The sequence below is a fragment of the Xiphophorus hellerii genome, chromosome 1, assembly GCF_003331165.1.
Source record: "Xiphophorus hellerii strain 12219 chromosome 1, Xiphophorus_hellerii-4.1, whole genome shotgun sequence".
NCBI classification, from domain to species: Eukaryota; Metazoa; Chordata; class Actinopteri; order Cyprinodontiformes; family Poeciliidae; genus Xiphophorus; species Xiphophorus hellerii.
In genome coordinates, this window is record NC_045672.1 from 23,396,453 (window position 1) to 23,414,526 (window position 18,074).

Sequence of the window (18,074 nt, forward strand, 5' to 3'; positions counted from 1 at the left end):
TATCGTTTTCCTTTAGTCTATGTTTTTTCTTTAAACATAATTTACCAGTAAATTATTTTTGTTAACATTGTTTCCTCAAAGATAAACAGCAGGTGGCAGCATCCCTTCACTAACAACCATCCCATTGTACAACCGCGGTGTTTATTAAAGCGAGTTACAGAGGCTGTGCATGAAGGTGGAGCTGCGATTTAATTAGAGCATATGGGAACAGACATATAGCATCGTTCTGTAAATGGTGTGCTCTACTCCTACACCCACATGGACAGGTCTCGCTGCTACGCTCTCATGCGGGAGGATTTTCTGTGGTCTCCTCTGCAGAGTGCATGCTCTATGCAGCATCTGAGGTCAGTGTGATCCACAGGCAGGCAGTGTGGCGTTCCTTTTACCCTCACCTGCCCTCCCGCTACTACCCACCACCTGTTTTTTGCCCTCACTTGCCTAATATTTTTTCCTTAGTGCCTCAGTATAGGGCCAAAAGTGCCACAGTGCAATAAATAAGCACAAGCATGCATACATAAATGTTGAAACGTAATCTGGTAAAACATGCGTCTATTTATTTAAAAAGATATACAAACAAGCTTTTTGAGTTGTATACATACGTGTGTATATATATCTGTATATATATATGGATATATATATATATATATATAGATATATATACAGTATATACACGTACATGTTCCATGACACAATCATCCAGTATAAACTGATTACCTAAATGTTTATTAAATAAATATTTTTAAAAAGAAATATTACATAAGATGAACATAAATTGAAAAAACTATTACCTAAATGTATAATAAGCATGAATGAAAAAACAAACCTATGTTCATTACTTTACTACTAATTTATCATATTAACTGTAAAAAAATATTTTCAAATATATATTTATAATTTGAAACAATAATTTGAAAATATAAATAACATTAGTTTGAAAACATAATAAATAGAAAATCCACATTTAAATAATTCTTATGCATTTCATTTATCTATTTTGTTTAGGTGGGGTTTTTTTTAGTGCTGTCTATGTTTTTTAAACGTCTTTATTTTTTGTTTTATTGTGGCATTTTTGGCCCTTGATGTACCAGTACCATCTTTCACCTTGTAGGTACCCTGAAGCTCATGTTTGCACCTGACTTTTAAACTTGCTTCCTCAAGACCTTGATGTAAAAACATGGAAATTAGCTTCATGCAAATCCCTTCAGCATGTACTGTTGCTTAGTGCACACATTGCCACTAACAGCACCAACCAGCCTAGTAAGCCAGAACAGAGGAAATTGATTTCCAAGCCAAGGAAAAAGACTATTTAACAAAATTTTTTGACAGCTTATAAATTGCTGTTTCCTCTGTGCTGCTTTTTACATGCTAATACATACGGTATCACCATCCACACATTTCAGCAGTATTTAATCTTTCAACACCACAGGGAATTTTTTTAAGAATCTGATTTAAAATATCCCCAGAAAATCATCAATTAAACACAACCTACACTTATTCCACTCTCAAACTCACGAGAGGCTAATAATCAAATTCCCGACCCACAGCTCCCTGCCGTCCCTCAAAGAGCTGCCTACTAATCGGAGCCTTGATAACTTGGACTGCCTGGTTAGCCCTGTGGAGGCTCCTCCTCGCTACAGGAACAGTGATTTCAGCCAATGCTCCGGCACACTGGGCAGAGGCTTGGGCACTCAGGTAGGTCTACAATATGAATAAATGTGTTGCACTCTCTTTTATTTGCGATTACTATTTCTTTCCTTACTACCTACTTAACAGGTAAAAGGTCTGTGTGTAATTATTTTAACATTGCCAAATCTACATAAATTCACATTTCTACCAGCTGTGTAAAATTAGGGCTGACATATACAGTCTCTTGCAAAATTATTCACACCCATAGAATGTAGTGGACAGGGATGGGCTGGTGTTAGTATCTGATACTAATATTGTTGTAATGGCAGACATCCAATATGTACCTATATTGTATATATTACATATATTTTTCTTTAGATCACTGAAAATTGCATTTCTGTTTCAGTTAAATATCCCACCATCTTCTATCGCCTCTGTCCCAAAACACATACTCAAACAGCAACAAAATAAAAGTAAATGACTTCTTAATATCAAACAGATACCAATTGATTAATATACCAATATTAATGTTAATGCCAATATATCGTGCATTCCTAGTGGTAGAAAACTAACAATGCACATCCCTCTGAAAACACTATCCCGTGAGACATGGTGTTGACACCAATCTGTGGAGTCAATGGTGAGACATGGCATATTGGTTGGAGATTATGGAAAAATCAACAGTGGTAAAACTTGTTAGTGGCTGCAAACATATGAGACTGGTTAAAGGTTCACTTTTCAGAAGGACAGCAACACCAAACATACAGCCATAGCTACAACACAATGGTTGAGACCATAGCATATTCATGTGTCACAATGTTCCAGTCCAAGTATAGGTTGAAATCAAATTGAGCAGTGTTGTATAAAGTACTGAAATCTCAGAGTCAAGTAAAAGTATAGGTACCTCTCCAAAATATGACTTTGGTAAAAGTCCAAGTCACTGACTGAAATGTTACTTGAGTTAAAGTCTTAAAGTATCTGAAACTTCTTGTACTTAAGTATGGAAATTGCTGTAAAAATGGATGTACTCAAGTAATGTAATGAAAAGTACAAGTAAAAAGTAAAACAAGGCAAATGCAGTTTGAATGACATTTTTTATATTTTGGTAAACTTGTCAAATACACTTAAAATAATGTACACAACCAAGTGCAGGCAAAATTAAACCTGCTAATAGATATACCTGCAGGCATCATTTAGTTAAGAAAATTAGGTGCTTTACCTATAGCACAAGGTTAACTTAACCTGCTTTACAACTGAACCAGCTTCTTAGTATACCCTCCAGGACAGAAAATACAAAGTTTTTGTAAGCCTTAAGTTTTCCCTTCAAGTAAGGTCAGTGCTGAAAATGAGAAAAATAAATAGTACAGAAAATGCGGCCAACATGAAGAAAAAGAGCTGTTACGATTACTCTACTTCACAAATCAGTGAATCAGTCAATCCTACAGTCAGTAGGTGGTGCACACAACTGGTCATTATGCAAAAGAAAAAAAGAATTGGGAGGGAAATGCAGCTTATTGGCATCTGTAAACCTGGTTTTGAACTTGCATGCCTTTCCTATATTCGTTAAATTTAGTCTAAATTGCTATCGCTATGGTTTCCGTCCCCCCTTGAACAGAGGAGTCTAGGTAGCCTGCTACAGTCAACATTAGGCCTAAGCTAAATACACCAAGTGTGGAACTGAAACAATGCCAAACAAAGTTCATTTATGGTCAAGATTTCACAATACAGTAGTGCCTAGTGACCAAGCTATAGTTACTGAAACAGGAGGATTATAACCATTTCATAAGATGTTACCTCGATGTGTTTCTTCAAGTTGGACGGGGAGTTTTTGTAAGACAGAATTTCCACATCTTCGGGCAGGAATAATATACACTGCATGCGGTACGACGAATCTTTAACACCCACGAAAGAGTGTATTGTGTTTAAATAAGGCCATGGGCTCTCATCACCAGCTGGTGGTTCCCCTGGAGCCGTGTCCGACGTAGTTGCAGTCGTTGTGGTCTCCGTCTCCTCCTCCATGTGGCTGCTGCTGATTGCGAGACTTGCTTTGTGTTTAATGGGAGAAGCGAAACAGGTGGCTACCGACTTTGTTCGGTAGTCTACTTGCTACTTGCTAATCAGTAGGTGGGGTCAAAACACTTGCGTTTCTCTCTCTCGCTTTTTTGTAACGAGTAACTAAACCACACATTGAAAATGTATCGGAGTAAAAGTATGCAATTAAGTTCGGAAATATAGTGAAGTAAAAGTGAAAGTTATCAAAAATTTTCATACTCGAGGAAAGTATGAAGTACTCCAAAATATACTTAAGTAAAGTAGTGAAGTGTTTTTACTTCGTTACTATACAACACTGAAATTGAGAATATGTGACAACAGTTGAACATGAATGTTGGTAGACTGTCCATACATCTTAACCATAGCAATTTTGCAAAGAAAAACTGTTGCAAAAGAAGTGTATCAGCAACGGCAACATAAGGTGATTCTACAAAGTGTTGACGTAGGAGGGTGGGTGGAAATACAAGCCACACTTTTCCGATTCAAAATGTAAAACCTCAAGTCATATATCTTTCACTTAAAATGTTTGCAATACTTTCTTTTGTTCTAGTGCATAAAATATAAATACTATACAAGATTGTAATGTGACAAAATGTACAAACATTCAAGATATATGATTATTGTTTCAGTTAAATACTAGTATTCAAACACCCAATAGTTTTTGAATATGCCCAATAATAAAAGTGCTCAAAGAACATTTGCAGATTGTTAAAACATATTACCTGGATAACTGGAAAACTTCATCCAGAATTTGACTTGAATGCTGAACCACCTAATATGATCAGTTGAAGCAAAAATAGAACTGCAGAGAAGCAAAGATGTCGCTATATTTGGACATGTTTTGCATAAACTAGGCAATGATTGAAAGAATCAGGTTATCCTGAGATTAAGGTAAAGTCAGTCATACTATGTTATTTTTTTATATACATCTGAATAAATGTGAAGTCAAATGTTATTAGGGATTTCATTATCCCCCCTCCAAAAAAAATCCTACAAGTTATTTATTTATGTTACTGAAATTCTTTGCATAGACAAAAGAATATTTTTAAAGCCTTAGCATAGCTCCAGATATCTCAGCTTGTTCTCACAATGAAAGAAAAGCTATTTTTAGGAGAACATGAAATGAAATCATGATTTTATTTCATCTTTAACCTTACCAACAACAAAATGACTATTTCTCTATAAGAGAGAGTATTTAAAGTGAAGTTCTATTAAAAGGTGATAAGCAGATGTCTTTCCTCACACTGATAAATCTCATCATGTCATTCATGTTGCACACCTCCTGTAGGTGCCAATGCATCAACATTTATCTTTCTGTGCAAAACATACCGAGAACAGAACATGTAAAGCATTTCTGGTCCGAGTAGCTCACTGTTATAAAAGTAAGACAGCGTAAAAATCAACAATACAGTGTTTACCAAAACCATTATGATTATTTTTGTATCTTTACAATGCTTTACTTTTTTTATATATAAAACTGCTACTTTGCCTGGAAATCCTTAACTTGTTTCATTCTCAGTATACATTTGACATAGGAAGGTAATCGATGCAGCATCGCTTTCTACCTTCATTTCCTTTGGAAATAATACTCAAAATCTCTGCAAATAACCATCCAATCCAAATGTGAGGACAGTTTAAGGGATAAAATAAAATTAATTCCATTCACACTAAATAGTAATTTGGAAATAGAAGTTATTTTAGGAAGAAGAAGCCTTCCTTGGTCTTGGCACCCTTAAGGGTATTAGCTTCAGGCACAGCTAACTACTAAATAAACATACTAAGAGAATTATGTACTGCCACTAAGATATTAACTGATTATAACCTTTTAACAAAGCCTCTTTTTAAAAAGTCTGCCCTATCCTGTTATGTTTTAAATCTGTGATAGTTTAAATGACATAATGCAGACTACAGCAAGATTACCCTAAATACTAATGGTTAGAAATAGGAAATACTACGTAATTTTATAATATTTTCCTTCTCCTTCGGTTTTATTTTAAACTCAGATTTATTTTTTGTCCTCAGTGTAGGTGACTCAAGTCATACACTCAGAATCACTCATTTATTTCACCCACATACAATTATATCTAGCACAAATAGTGAACTTTAAAAACAAATATTAAGATTTTTCTACAAAATGTAAAGATTATGCTTCACCTATGTGAAAACCTTTTTTCAGCGACTTATCTTTATGTTAGATCGGGACCCGCCAGTCCCACTCCCACCCCCATGTGAGCATAAATCTGCCTATGTATGGTTGTTAGATTGCCCTCTGCCCTCAGTGCGTCAGCCTGCACACGTTCTTTCAGGTATTCGCTCAGGGCTGTGGACACTCGTTACCATACTGTGAGGGGGAATCAAAGGCAGTCGAGGCTCTGGATCTGCCTGCTCCCACGTGCTTCCGTTCTCGCAGTCACAGTTACCTGCGGGCAATCCAAGCGGGCTGTTCCCAGGATGAAGACACGACTTCAGTGGACTCAGAGACACCACCGCCCACCGCTGTAGGCTACAGCTACAGCTCCAACACAAGTGAGTACCGCTTAGAGGAGGACCTTTAAGTGCAGTAGTCCTGTGTTAAGAAAAAAACAGGCTTCTTGTGCGTGATCCCATTTGGCAATTTACACAGTAATTGCATACACGCACAATGCAAATTATTTGCATTGTTAATAAAGGATGAAAAAATAAATTTGTGTTAAGCTGCATGATAGAATGAGGGTTCAACTTCTTTAAATAATAAAGCTTACAGTAAAAGAATGTAAAAAGCTGCAATGTATCTGAAGTCAATATTAGTTTTCTGCATTCTCCTAAACAAAAGTTGTGGCAGCTCTCAGTTATGGCATCTGTCTATTTATATATATTTCTGTACAACACCATCTGAGTGGTATCTCACAGCTGACATATAAGATCATGACTGAATCACCATGGCCCTTTACCAAGGCTAACTAACACAACACCTTCTGAAAGTCTACTAGCCTTATGAAAGTCTACTTGTTGACGTCAGTTAAGAATTACACCAACTGGGAGCAGCAGTGTTTGCAGATGACAACTTCACCCTATGAATCGCCTCAAGCTGTATGCCAAGAATGAGCATTACATCGACAAACTGGCTCACCTAACAATGACATTCACCTTGGACACTGAAACATAAATTCGAGTTGGTCAAATGTTGTCTAATTCGGTAAGATGATTATAACAGAAAGGGCTGAATGACTAGAATTAAACATACCAGATGTTCAAGATCCCACAGATGAATAGACACAAGAAATTCAGCATGTAAGGCAGATCCTTAAAAAATCACCGGAAAGGACACACACACGCATACACCCTGTCAGTCATCAGATACCCTGTTAGAATAATATCATGACCAAAAAAAGATCAAATCCACCTCTACCAAGACAAGGATGCTGCTCATGATGCATAAAGGGTTTCATTCATCAACGTCCATCACTCTGACATACCAACTGGAAGAAGGAAGCTAACCAGTGAGAGCAGAAATATGATCCTGATGTCAAACCCTATATGAAAGATGACCATAATGTACCATCATGCATATTGTCGTCATGATATTAAGATAATGTACAAGAAATATTTATTAAAATATTTCTGATTTTATTTATATTCAAATAATAAATGTTGAAAAATATTTTACGTTTTTCAGATTGTAGATTACTTGGTTTTGCAGTAACCACGGATGGTTTTCACAATTCATCTTTCGCAACGACTCCCATGTTTATTTATATATTTTTGATACAATACAACAGAAATGGCTCAAATCAAGAGTTGCTTTGTTGTCCGAGGTAACAATAGACCACAATAGCCTGGATCCGAGGTTGCTTTTCTTGCGTCTAGACTAGAGTCAGTTCCCGCGGCGTCGCTCTCGAAATGCAACGCACCTACCCTTAACAAGCTCACACAGACAACGTAACGCTGACGCGTAAGCCAATCACCTTCATCTTCGATAACCTCGAGCTTCGCCTCTATCCAATCGTTGTCGGACATCAGCCACCAACAGCGTGGACTCCAATCGTCAGCGTTAAGGGCGTGCACCACAAATCTTTTCTTTACACCGTCGTTGTGTATCCAACAGCGGGGCACCGTCTACCGTCTGTCTGTTGCTGATGAATGAACAGAAAATAAGGATTTCAGAGCTACCAACAGCACAGTAAGATTTTATGTAATTTATCACTACTAACCGTTACTGTTCGAACTGTTACTTGTTGTCGACTATCTAGCAACAGCAAGCTAGCCCGAGCTAACGTTGATGGTGTTGGTAGCTAGCTACTGTGGATGAAGAAAGCGGTTAGGATTAGAAAAACGAGGATCGTTTGTGTGCGGCAGGCGAGGCTGAGAGGTAGTAATGTGGCTGCTACTGGCAAGAGTAATGGCAGTGAGACTAAAAGCCTTCTCTTTGTGGTTTCCACGCCCGTATCATATCACATAATGCCTCGGGCCATTACACCGTTAAATGCCCGGTGTGGGTAGCACGCTGCGGCGAGCATCTCTCGGCTAACAGTGAAAGCTAACCGGCGGAGCTGTCGTTGTGAACTCTCCGGGTATGGACATGGCAGTCATCCAGGAAAATTAATAATCAATCCGTTTATTATAGCAGTCACACTGCACTACCTGGTTTAGTTTGAGGAAATGAATTATCTTTATTCAAAGCTGTTCAATTACGACTGAACTATCATCCAAAGTAACGGGAAAAAAAATTCCGGAATAACAGGAAACAGCTTCAGGGTTATTTTACTGGATATTCGTTTCATTCCAGCTTTTTCCTTTTTGAGTTAAGAATAGATTTTAGGTTAAGTAAATCGCTTTTTCCGATACGTTTAGTGTAATTATATGACAGTGATGTTTCCAATGACACGAAGGGAAGCCACGGCTACATTTTTGCTGTATTCATCAGTTAATCTCTGTTCAAAGTCCAAACTGCATTGTACTTCATTTTATTTCCATTTAGCAAGTAACGTGCTGTTTTCTGTTTTGGGGGGTTTATAATCAAAAGTAGACATAAGTATTTATTAATTCTACATGATATCCCATTTAGGGTGAGTAGATTCAGTGACTAATTTGAGCATAAACATTTAAAGACTTCAATTCAGCTGCTGACACCAGTTGAGTGACTTTGGGTTTACAATAAAGATTAATTGATTATTCTTTCCCAGGCCAGTAGTCTGTACTATGGAACTTTTTCTGATGTTGATTATTCCTCGCTCCCTAAATACTATGACATTTAAGAGGATTTTAAAAAAATTATCTGTTCTCTGACACAGGTAGTAGGTTTGAATTTTTAGATTTGTCTCATTTTATGGATAGAGGGAAAACGTTCCCACAGCCATTCAGGGGGAAATTGTCCAATTCTGGTCTCTGGCTGATCGATTTGTGCATCTATTGTTTAGAGACGTGTGCCATTTTCATGTAGCAGCTACATTCTAGTCAGTTTATAGGAACACAATCGATAATTCATCTGATTACTGTACTGTAGTGCAATTTAGCTGTTAAGACTCTTCAGAGGGCTTTTAAGGAAAATCACCTTAAACAAGCTGGTGTGTGCATCAAAACTCCACATCCACACTGAAACAAGATTATTTTACATTTGTGGAGACGGGCTAAAATACTAGAGATGTAACAAGGCTGCTGGGCGTCATGAAATCAGGTTTGAAGCTTCGTTGTGGTTACAGGGTGTGTTCATGTTAATCCAGAGCCTGCCTGTGTATTACCATGGATAGACTGTGCGTCATCCTCCACAGTTTTACACCCTCTTCCTCCCAGACTCATTGATGAGGTAATCTCTAAACTGAATGGGCAAACCAACTGTAATTTCAGCTGCAGATGTCTTAGTGATGAGCATCATGCCAGTAGCCGTGTACAGGAAGGAGTCATCCTTTTCCACCACTAATGGCATGTACAAGAATTCCAGGCAGCCTGATCATTTTGCACCCAAATATAACTTTTAGCTGTGATGCAAACATTTATTGAGAAATAAATGTCATAGTTACTATACCAGAAGGCATAAGATTATGTATGAGACATTCTTAATAAATCAACATAAGACAAAACATAGACATGGACTGGTATGATCATCATGTACTTCAGTTGAGATTTCTGTGACAGATGAATGAAATAAAAATGTACAGATGTCCTAATCATTACGGAAGTGTAAGACCTAATCCATATGTAGCCGGATATCTGGGAAACCAAATAGATTTTAATGCGATTTGGCCATTTATCCACATGTTAACTCTGTTTAATATGAAAAAAAAGATGAATAAGAACTCAGACCAAAGTGGAGATTTGAGAAGTCTCCTTATTTGTGTTTGCATGTGGACATTTGAAACTGGAGATTTAGAGGTCCACACATCTGGCCACACATCCACAGTCTGTGTGGCCATTGTTATTGTTTGGCCATGCAGTTGAGGAAAAGTAGCTGCTGAGGTACTGATTTTTATGTCGGTCCAGACGCTTTTTGCTTGTTCTCGCCAGCTGCTTTAATTCGACAAGTTGCAAAGGAGAACAAATGCTTGGAGGTCAGCTGCATTACACCAGACATTCCTCCCAATACAGAGGCACAGTTCTGTTCAACATCTTCAAACTTGGTTTTATACAATTCCCAATCGACATCGTCTTGTGTTTTATGAACTTAATATATTCCAGCATTGTATTTAAAAGTAGTTATGCCTCTCTGTCTGTTCACACAAATGAACCTCCTAGGGATATTTCATCCCCAACAGGAAGTTGTGGTTGTTTTGAAGGATTGTGATTGGCTGACAGGTTTTATCTTTGCCCTACACTGCCCCCTATTGGTTTGGCATGTTTAAAACAATTCTCCCGTGTGTATATTTTTTAAAATGTTGTGGCGGAAATCTTCATTTTTATAAAGACCCGGGTGTATAAAACCCAAGATTTAACCTTTTGCAGCTTTCTATCATATCATGGTGTAGGGTTAAAATCTGAAGCATTTTTAAAAGGGAGATTTTATTTTTAAAGGTTAGTTTATTTTGCACATAATGTGTTTTATTTAAAACATGCTCTTTAACACCCTGTAAAATCATTTACTGTTCTGCTGAACCACAGCAGTTTTATATTTGTGAAACTTGAATAAAAGTTTCACAAATATACACATCGTCCTAGATTAATTTTTTTTCATTATGAAAATGACACAGTATCATGTTGTGAACTAAAAATTCAAACCAAATCTGTATAAAGTTGTCTTAATTGCTGTCATTTAGAAAAGCACCAGACTGCTCATTAAAAATATTGAGTACTATGCTAATATTGTACATATTAATTTTTGGATTTGATGTATAAACAAGAAAACAGAATAAATTCAGTATTGTGTGGAATGTTACTCATTTGCTGTTTTCAATGGAAAACACAAGTACTTTATCTAAATTGTTATAGGAAGCTGATTTATGATGCAGGCTATCTGAAGCAAAATGAACATTAAAAGGAGAAGTGAGATATGTTTAAATGCTGTAGATGTGTTTGTCTGCCTTTCTCGTAGGTTTACTGTGTATTAACTTTACCATTATATTCATGTGTCACTAAACTGAGGCTTTTCTCAAGTAAAAAATGAAAGCTAGGCATGACGGTAATGCTATATTCAAGACAGCTGGGAAAAGCACTGTTGTGTAACTTTGTCCCATCAAAGGCCTTTTTGCCTGTATTCAATCATTTGATCCTGACCAGTAATTTGAATAAATGCAGTGAAGCGTATTTCAGTGTACCTTTTGTTTCATGTCTTCACCACAGGATTAAGTTTTCATCAGACTTTGTATCTGTTCTGGTTGTTTAAGATCATTTTAGAGCCAAAAGCCTTTGAAAATATTTTATTTCTAAAGCAAACTTCTGCAGTTAATGAGTCAGACGAGGCTAAAATATATTTATGCTGCCTCTTTTGTCCTTAATGTACTTCCAGTCTGAAAGTGTCCCTGTTTTAATCTTTTCACCTGATTCCCACGGCCTGTCAGCCTGCAGAGTAAAACAAACAAATGGTGGAAAGAGGCTGGCCTACCACCTTTTCTCATATACTAGGCTTATTCAAATTTTTACTGAGTCACTTCAGCAAGAACCTGCATTACTAAATTTGGTGCTTCAATGGAAACTCATAACCAGTTTTTTTTTAACCTCAAATTCATTTTTTATTAATTGAAAAAATATCTAAATAAACTCAGATGTGAGCCTGATTGATTGAATTTCATTTTAAAATATCAACTTAAAGTTATTTTATTTTTTTCAGTAAAGATACATTAATGGAAATGTCAACATCACATGCATACTGAAGTGTTAGGTAGATGTGAGAAGTCCATTAGTAGTCATCTGATGTCTCTGACCTAACCTGTTTATGGAGTTGGAGTATTATGAAGCAGAGTTGAAATGTGACACAATTTGTTTATTTGATATAGCTGATGTTGGTCATGTGGAAATATGTATGAATGAAAAAGTATTTGGGCCCCTGAAAAAATAAATTGTAACAAGAACCAACGGTTATAGATTCATTTCGACACAATACTGCAAGTCATGTTTACGTCCGTCATATTCTAGACGTAGCTGTTGTCTGCCTCTAAGTACATCATATTAAGTGGAGGGAATTATATTACACACCCAAAAGGTGCTCAGTGTTTGAGCTTGAAGAATAATGGTGAGATGTCTTGCAGACTATAAGGCTGATGAAGGTCCACAGTTTCAGAAGCTGATGTGTGTTTCCCTGATAACGTGTTTGCTTGTAGACACCAAATGTAACAGTCATTCAAAGTTACTTGGCCACATTCTTAAACAAGAGGAATGTTATCAATCTGTGCTCTAAGTTCTGTATGAGACGCCTCATTCATTTGGAATAAATGTTATCTTGTGTCCTTGAGAAGTGGAGTTTTGTGAGACTAGACTATGACTGCAGACCAGAGAAGCTTGCAGTACTTGAATTGCATGACCTGGATTCCAGAGTCGTGTTTGTGTATGTTAGTGGGATTTAATGAGGGCCTTACTGGTTCTTTACGTCACTGGCTGCTGATGGAAGTGCAGTTCTCTCAGAATTACAGGGTGTTGGTTTGCTATTTAGATGGAAGCTACTACTGGAGAAAATTACCACAGAATTTTCAATCTTTAGCAAAAGTAATTTCAATTGCCTGGTCAGCTATTTTAAACCAAGTATTTTATCCATTACGTATGTTTTTTTTAAGACCTGTATTCTGCCAAATGGTTGTGGTGTGGTTTGATTCTCTAATGTTCTAGTAATGTTTTGATAATCAACATGTGGTGACATTTGTCCCCCGTCCTCCTAAATGTTACAAGACAAGAGGGAATTCTGCATCATCTAACACCATCCCTGCTGTTTTTACTCATGAGAGAAAAAAAAGGTTATTTTTTTCCCCCAATCACAATGAATATTTGTGCTAGGACTAATTCAACAGAGGTCCAGCCAACTGGTGCTAGTCTTATAATTAGGTCAGTGGAAATCACCTGAGTGGAGTGGCTGTATCTCTAATGATTGTATTAGAAAGACACCTATGACTTTAAGGGCCTTTCACTGGCTAATCGGTATTCCTGGCTACCATTACAGCATGAAGACAAATGTACCCTTCAAGGAAATCAGAAAAAAGGTTATTAAAAAGTATAAGTCAGGGGGACGGATACATAAAGCCTCTAAAGCACTGAACATCCCCTGGAGATCAGACGCATCCATCATCAAATGGAAGAAATATATGGTTCATGTGCAAGTCTGCCTAGAGGTCATCTTATCAAACTGAGTGACTCTTCAAAAAGGAGACTAGTGAGCGAGAGGTCTGTTACCGAGCAGGTGTGTTCTGGTTTGATATTCTCATAGAATAACCTTTAGTAAATGAATGTATTAATTAGTCAGGCTGTTTGCTCAGGTAGCTAGCCTGTGCTCTGCTGCCTAACAGACATGCTGTTCATATTGTGGACTGTAGTTTTGAGACATTATCCTGCTAACCCACTAGGGGGATTGACAGTACTTGCCAAGAACACATGTTGTCATCCAGGACATGTTACACAGGCTATCATGTCTGCTGCCTGGAAATTAATCTGTGTGCATGTCAAGAGATCACCATCCACAACAACTCTTTGAAGATACTTGGATTATGACACCAAGTTTACATTTGCCATAAAAGAAGTATTTTTGATTTTAATTTAATTGATTCACAATATTTTCTGCTCTTAGTCTAAAAATGTTTCTACATTATCAAATGGCATAAATGCATTGGAAGCATTTCAAAGTACCGGTAATAGAGAAATTTATATATGCTTTACTGAAAATTCAGTTCTATTTTAAAGCATAGATAAGTAAGATTTAGTTGTCTGTCAGTTTTTTTTTAATCCAATTTCTCTGCTTTCCAACTTCCCTTTCATTCTATTTATACTTTTTAGCAAAACCTCTCATGCTGTGGGTAACGCAAAATCCAAAATGATGTCTAACTCTTTTTTAATTAATGCACATACTGTAGGTCTTAGATTTGTGTCCGTCAGTCTGTGGTCATGAAAGAAGGCTGTTAACAGGAAAGTCAGAAGAGACTCCCTAGAGCTTAAAGCATATAAAGGTGTGGCATGTAAGAACAGATCCCAAGAGACACACTGACATCAGTGAAACACAACCATCGGTACAAACTCATCTCAGAGAAGCACAGAGGTAGCAGTCAGTACTACTTCATAAATGCAGTAATAAAGGCAAAACATAGGTTAGTTTTTTCAAATGAGACATGCTAACGGTTTTAACTTTTGGCCCTTCATATCTCCCATATGTCCAAACTGTGTGCAGAACCAATCAATAAATTTGAATATTAATGAAATGTCCCCTATTTCAATGTCGCTTAATGAAGCACTTTATATGTATCGATTACACTCAGATTTATACAAGATTTTATTTCTATTAATGAGAATTTTCCACATACAGCTAATAAAATCATGACATTTAAGATTTGAATATTACATCAGACTAATAAAAAAATGTAATACAGAAATGTGGTGCTATGCCAAGTATGTGTAATGCCTTCTTGGTTATTTTCAAAAGGTACTTTCAATCTGACTGACGAGCCTCATTGAAACACATTTTAATTTATTAAATCTAACTGTATAAGTTTAATTTTGCTAATTATTTTTAACTCTGAAAAAGATAACTTTTTTTTTTTAAATTTACGCTTTCTTTTTTTTCCCTTGTCTCTTGTGAACAAACAGTCAGCAATAGAAAGGCTCCACCTCCAGTCCCACCTCGCTCCACTTCAAAGCCCCTCATCTCTGTGACGTTGCAGAGCAGCACTGAGTCGGCCCAAGACACATACCTTGACCAACAAGACCGGGGCAGCGAGGTCAACAGCCAATCGGGGCGCAGCAACTCATCCGACAGTCTCTGTAGCATACGTACGGGCAGCCTGTTGAAGAGAATCCAGCCCCCAAAACCCCTCATCTCAATCGTAAGCCCTGCACTCGCTGCAGGCTCTGGGCCCCCGGTTCCTGCCCCCCGTGACCTCTCCTCCACCACTGTTGCGACCACCACCATCTCAACATCTACTCAGTCCCAAAATGACACCGTGAGCCCTGGTGCCAGCCTAGAGCAGCCTCCAACGGCACCCAAGAGGAAGCTCTCCTCTATTGGAATCCAGGTAAGCCTGCTTTGGTTTTCCACATACAAACTTGGAAGCCTTTGGAGCTACAATCCTCTAAGGTTTTAATGTTGTTGTTATCTTAGGTGGATTGTATTCTTCCAGTCCCAAGAGAGGAGCCCTTACCTCTGACTGCACCTTTAAAGTTTCAGTCGATTGGCGTTCAAGTTGAGAACGGCAGGCCGTAAGTAGTGTTGAATATATTTGATAATTACAAATATACAAACAAGTATTGTTATCATTCTTTCTATCCTTCTTGCTGTGATTGGTCAATAATTATTTCCGTTCAGAAGTGACATCACACTGAGTGTGACAGCCGTTTCTGAACTCTGTACTACTCCCAAACATTTTTTTTGAGACTCCACTTTTTTACTTTATTAGGCTTGCTTTCTTCCTTCCATCAGAACTGTATGTTTACACATGCAAACAGATATCTCAGCCCTCCATCTACAGTCAGTTTAGTCATTTATTATTTATATGTTAGACTCTTTCCAGGGTGTTTTAGTTCCATATAAACATTTGGTTTTGCCAGAGCATTTTCTTTGTCCAGAAATAAACTATTGGGAAATCTTTAGCGTAATTAGTTTTTTATCCTCATGAAGAGCTGGATTCTCTAACATTCTGACTGCAGCGGTGTGCCAGTTGATAATTTAAACCTTGTGACTGTGTCAAACGTCTACTAACCCTTAATCTCTTTAAGGTAATAAGGGCATCACTAAAACTGGATTTGATTTCCTCTTGATGATTGTAAAATATCTGACCTGTTCAAGCTGTGAGGAGCATTATAGTTTCCAGTTTGGCCTCACCTCTGCACTGTTTATAAATGATAATTCAGGATGCTGAATGTGACTGTTGCTCTAATAGCAATTCTTTCATTATTTCAAACTTGATGAAAACATAAGCATCTTGTGAGATCACAATAACTGTCCCAGTGAAAACACATTTCCACTGAACAGTAAGCACTTTAAAGTTCAGAGATCTTACTTTGATAATTGATTATATTTTTATTTTTCTAATTTAATCAGGTTATCATTAACAGAACAGCCTAACACAACTTTGAAATTGTAAATGATAAACATCACCAGGACCTGATAAAGTCTACGCATCTGCTGTAGAAGCTTCAGTGAACAGCTGAAATGCCTCAGTAGGAAATAGTTGTCTTTTAAATAGCTCCTTACAGTTTTGTGCTTCCACTGACTTCATTTTTAGATAATGGTCAAGTAGATTTTATCTGATTCCTGGCACAAACCAGTTTCTTACATAATTTGGAGTGAATCGCATCCTAGAAACGGCACTGATTAACATTAACACCTGGTCATTGTTGGCATATTGTCACAGAATTCTGATGCTGAGCAGTATGTTAACCTTTTTATTTTTATTTCTCCATGAACACCTATGTATGTGTGTAAGTAGTGTATTTCCAGCCTCTATTCCCCCATAGCTAAGGTTTACTGATAGTTCATCTTGGTTGTTGGTGATTCTGGCAGTTAGCTTTGCAGCAAAACAAAGCTCTGATTGATTTCTCTTTTCTCTTAATTTGACTTTACTGAGCGGAACCTAGAGTGAAGCTGGCCATTGTAATATGTTCTGTTCCGAGTAATTTTGCTGTAATCTTATTTGACTGCTTGCTGCTTTTTCTCCTGCCTGTTGTATCAGATGACAGCAGTTTCATAAACATTAATTCTTCGTAGTACATTTCTTTCCAGATTTCCTACTGTCTTGTCCCGTATGTCATGTCTTTTTTGGGCTCTTAATGCCTCATTATTTTGGATTCTAATGCAGTCTGTCCTCAAACTCATAGTATGGGCCCAAAGTCCAATTATCTTCTTTAGGTTTGTCAGAAGCTGATGTTTTTGTTCATATCTCTGCAGTCTCAGTCGGGATAACAGCATGGCCTCCAGACAAAATACAGAGGTTGAGTCTCAGCCGCAGGATGACACACCCACAGAAAACGCAACCAATTGCACCAACAGCCAGACTCTGAATAGCACCACAACTAACGGACAAGACAAAGCCATGGAACAGCATCACCTTAAACACACGTCGGCTCCATCAAGGACATCCAGCTCGCCTCCCGAGACTCTGGATCCAGCTTTAGACCCCTCCTCCCTGCCGCCTCCAGACCCCAGCCTCGAGTCTGGGAACTGCAGCTCCCAGGGAGACGGTGTGCACTCCAGTACGCCAGCGTGCCTCCGAGACGGGAACTGGTTCCTGAAGCTTCTGCAGGCAGAAACAGGCCGCATGGAGGGCTGGTGTCAACAGATGGAGCAGGAGACCAAAGACAACAATCTCTCAGAGGAGGGTAAGTGAACATCAAAACATTTAGCCCCAGTCGACTTTTGAATGTCTGCCATCTTCATGAATTACAACATGCATTAGAGCTGCGTAATGTAATATGAATATATAGTCATAGCATTATTACTGCATGCACAATTTGTATTGCAAAGGATGATTTGGCCAAAATCTTCCAAGTGCTTTGAACTTGCATTTTTCATGCTAATGTTTAGTGAGGTGGGCAGAGTCTACAGCTTATATGACTGTTAGCTTTAATCCATTTCCTTTTGGTTTTCATGGCAACATTCGATTCTGTTTTACCTCTTCTGTACGTACTTTATTCATATATCCATACTAAGTTTTTTTTTGTCCTTGCTTTTTAAAGCAAGGACAAATTTCACAGACTTCTGTAGTTTGTCTGAAATGTGTTTGTGTTTGTTGAGTTAAAGCAGTGCATCCTTTACTGCCATTAACTCAACTACTGCAGACCATTAAAGTGGGTGTAAACTC

The 18,074-nt window shown here is 37.7% G+C and overlaps 1 protein-coding gene across 3 annotated transcripts in view; it reads left to right on the top strand.

Moving 5' to 3' along the window:
• Positions 1 to 18,074, top strand: part of dlgap4a (discs, large (Drosophila) homolog-associated protein 4a) — a 103,411-nt gene that overhangs the window by 79,888 nt on the left and 5,449 nt on the right. For 2 of the 3 annotated variants that reach the window (XM_032574874.1, XM_032574794.1), the window contains 6 exons: positions 267 to 344; positions 1,545 to 1,692; positions 5,985 to 6,204; positions 14,866 to 15,290; positions 15,377 to 15,474; positions 17,162 to 17,592. In XM_032574874.1, the coding sequence (XP_032430765.1) occupies positions 267 to 344; positions 1,545 to 1,692; positions 5,985 to 6,204; positions 14,866 to 15,290; positions 15,377 to 15,474; positions 17,162 to 17,592 (1,400 nt within the window). The remainder of the gene's footprint in view (positions 1 to 266; positions 345 to 1,544; positions 1,693 to 5,984; positions 6,205 to 14,865; positions 15,291 to 15,376; positions 15,475 to 17,161; positions 17,593 to 18,074) is intronic. The other variant, XM_032574952.1, reaches the window with a different exon arrangement.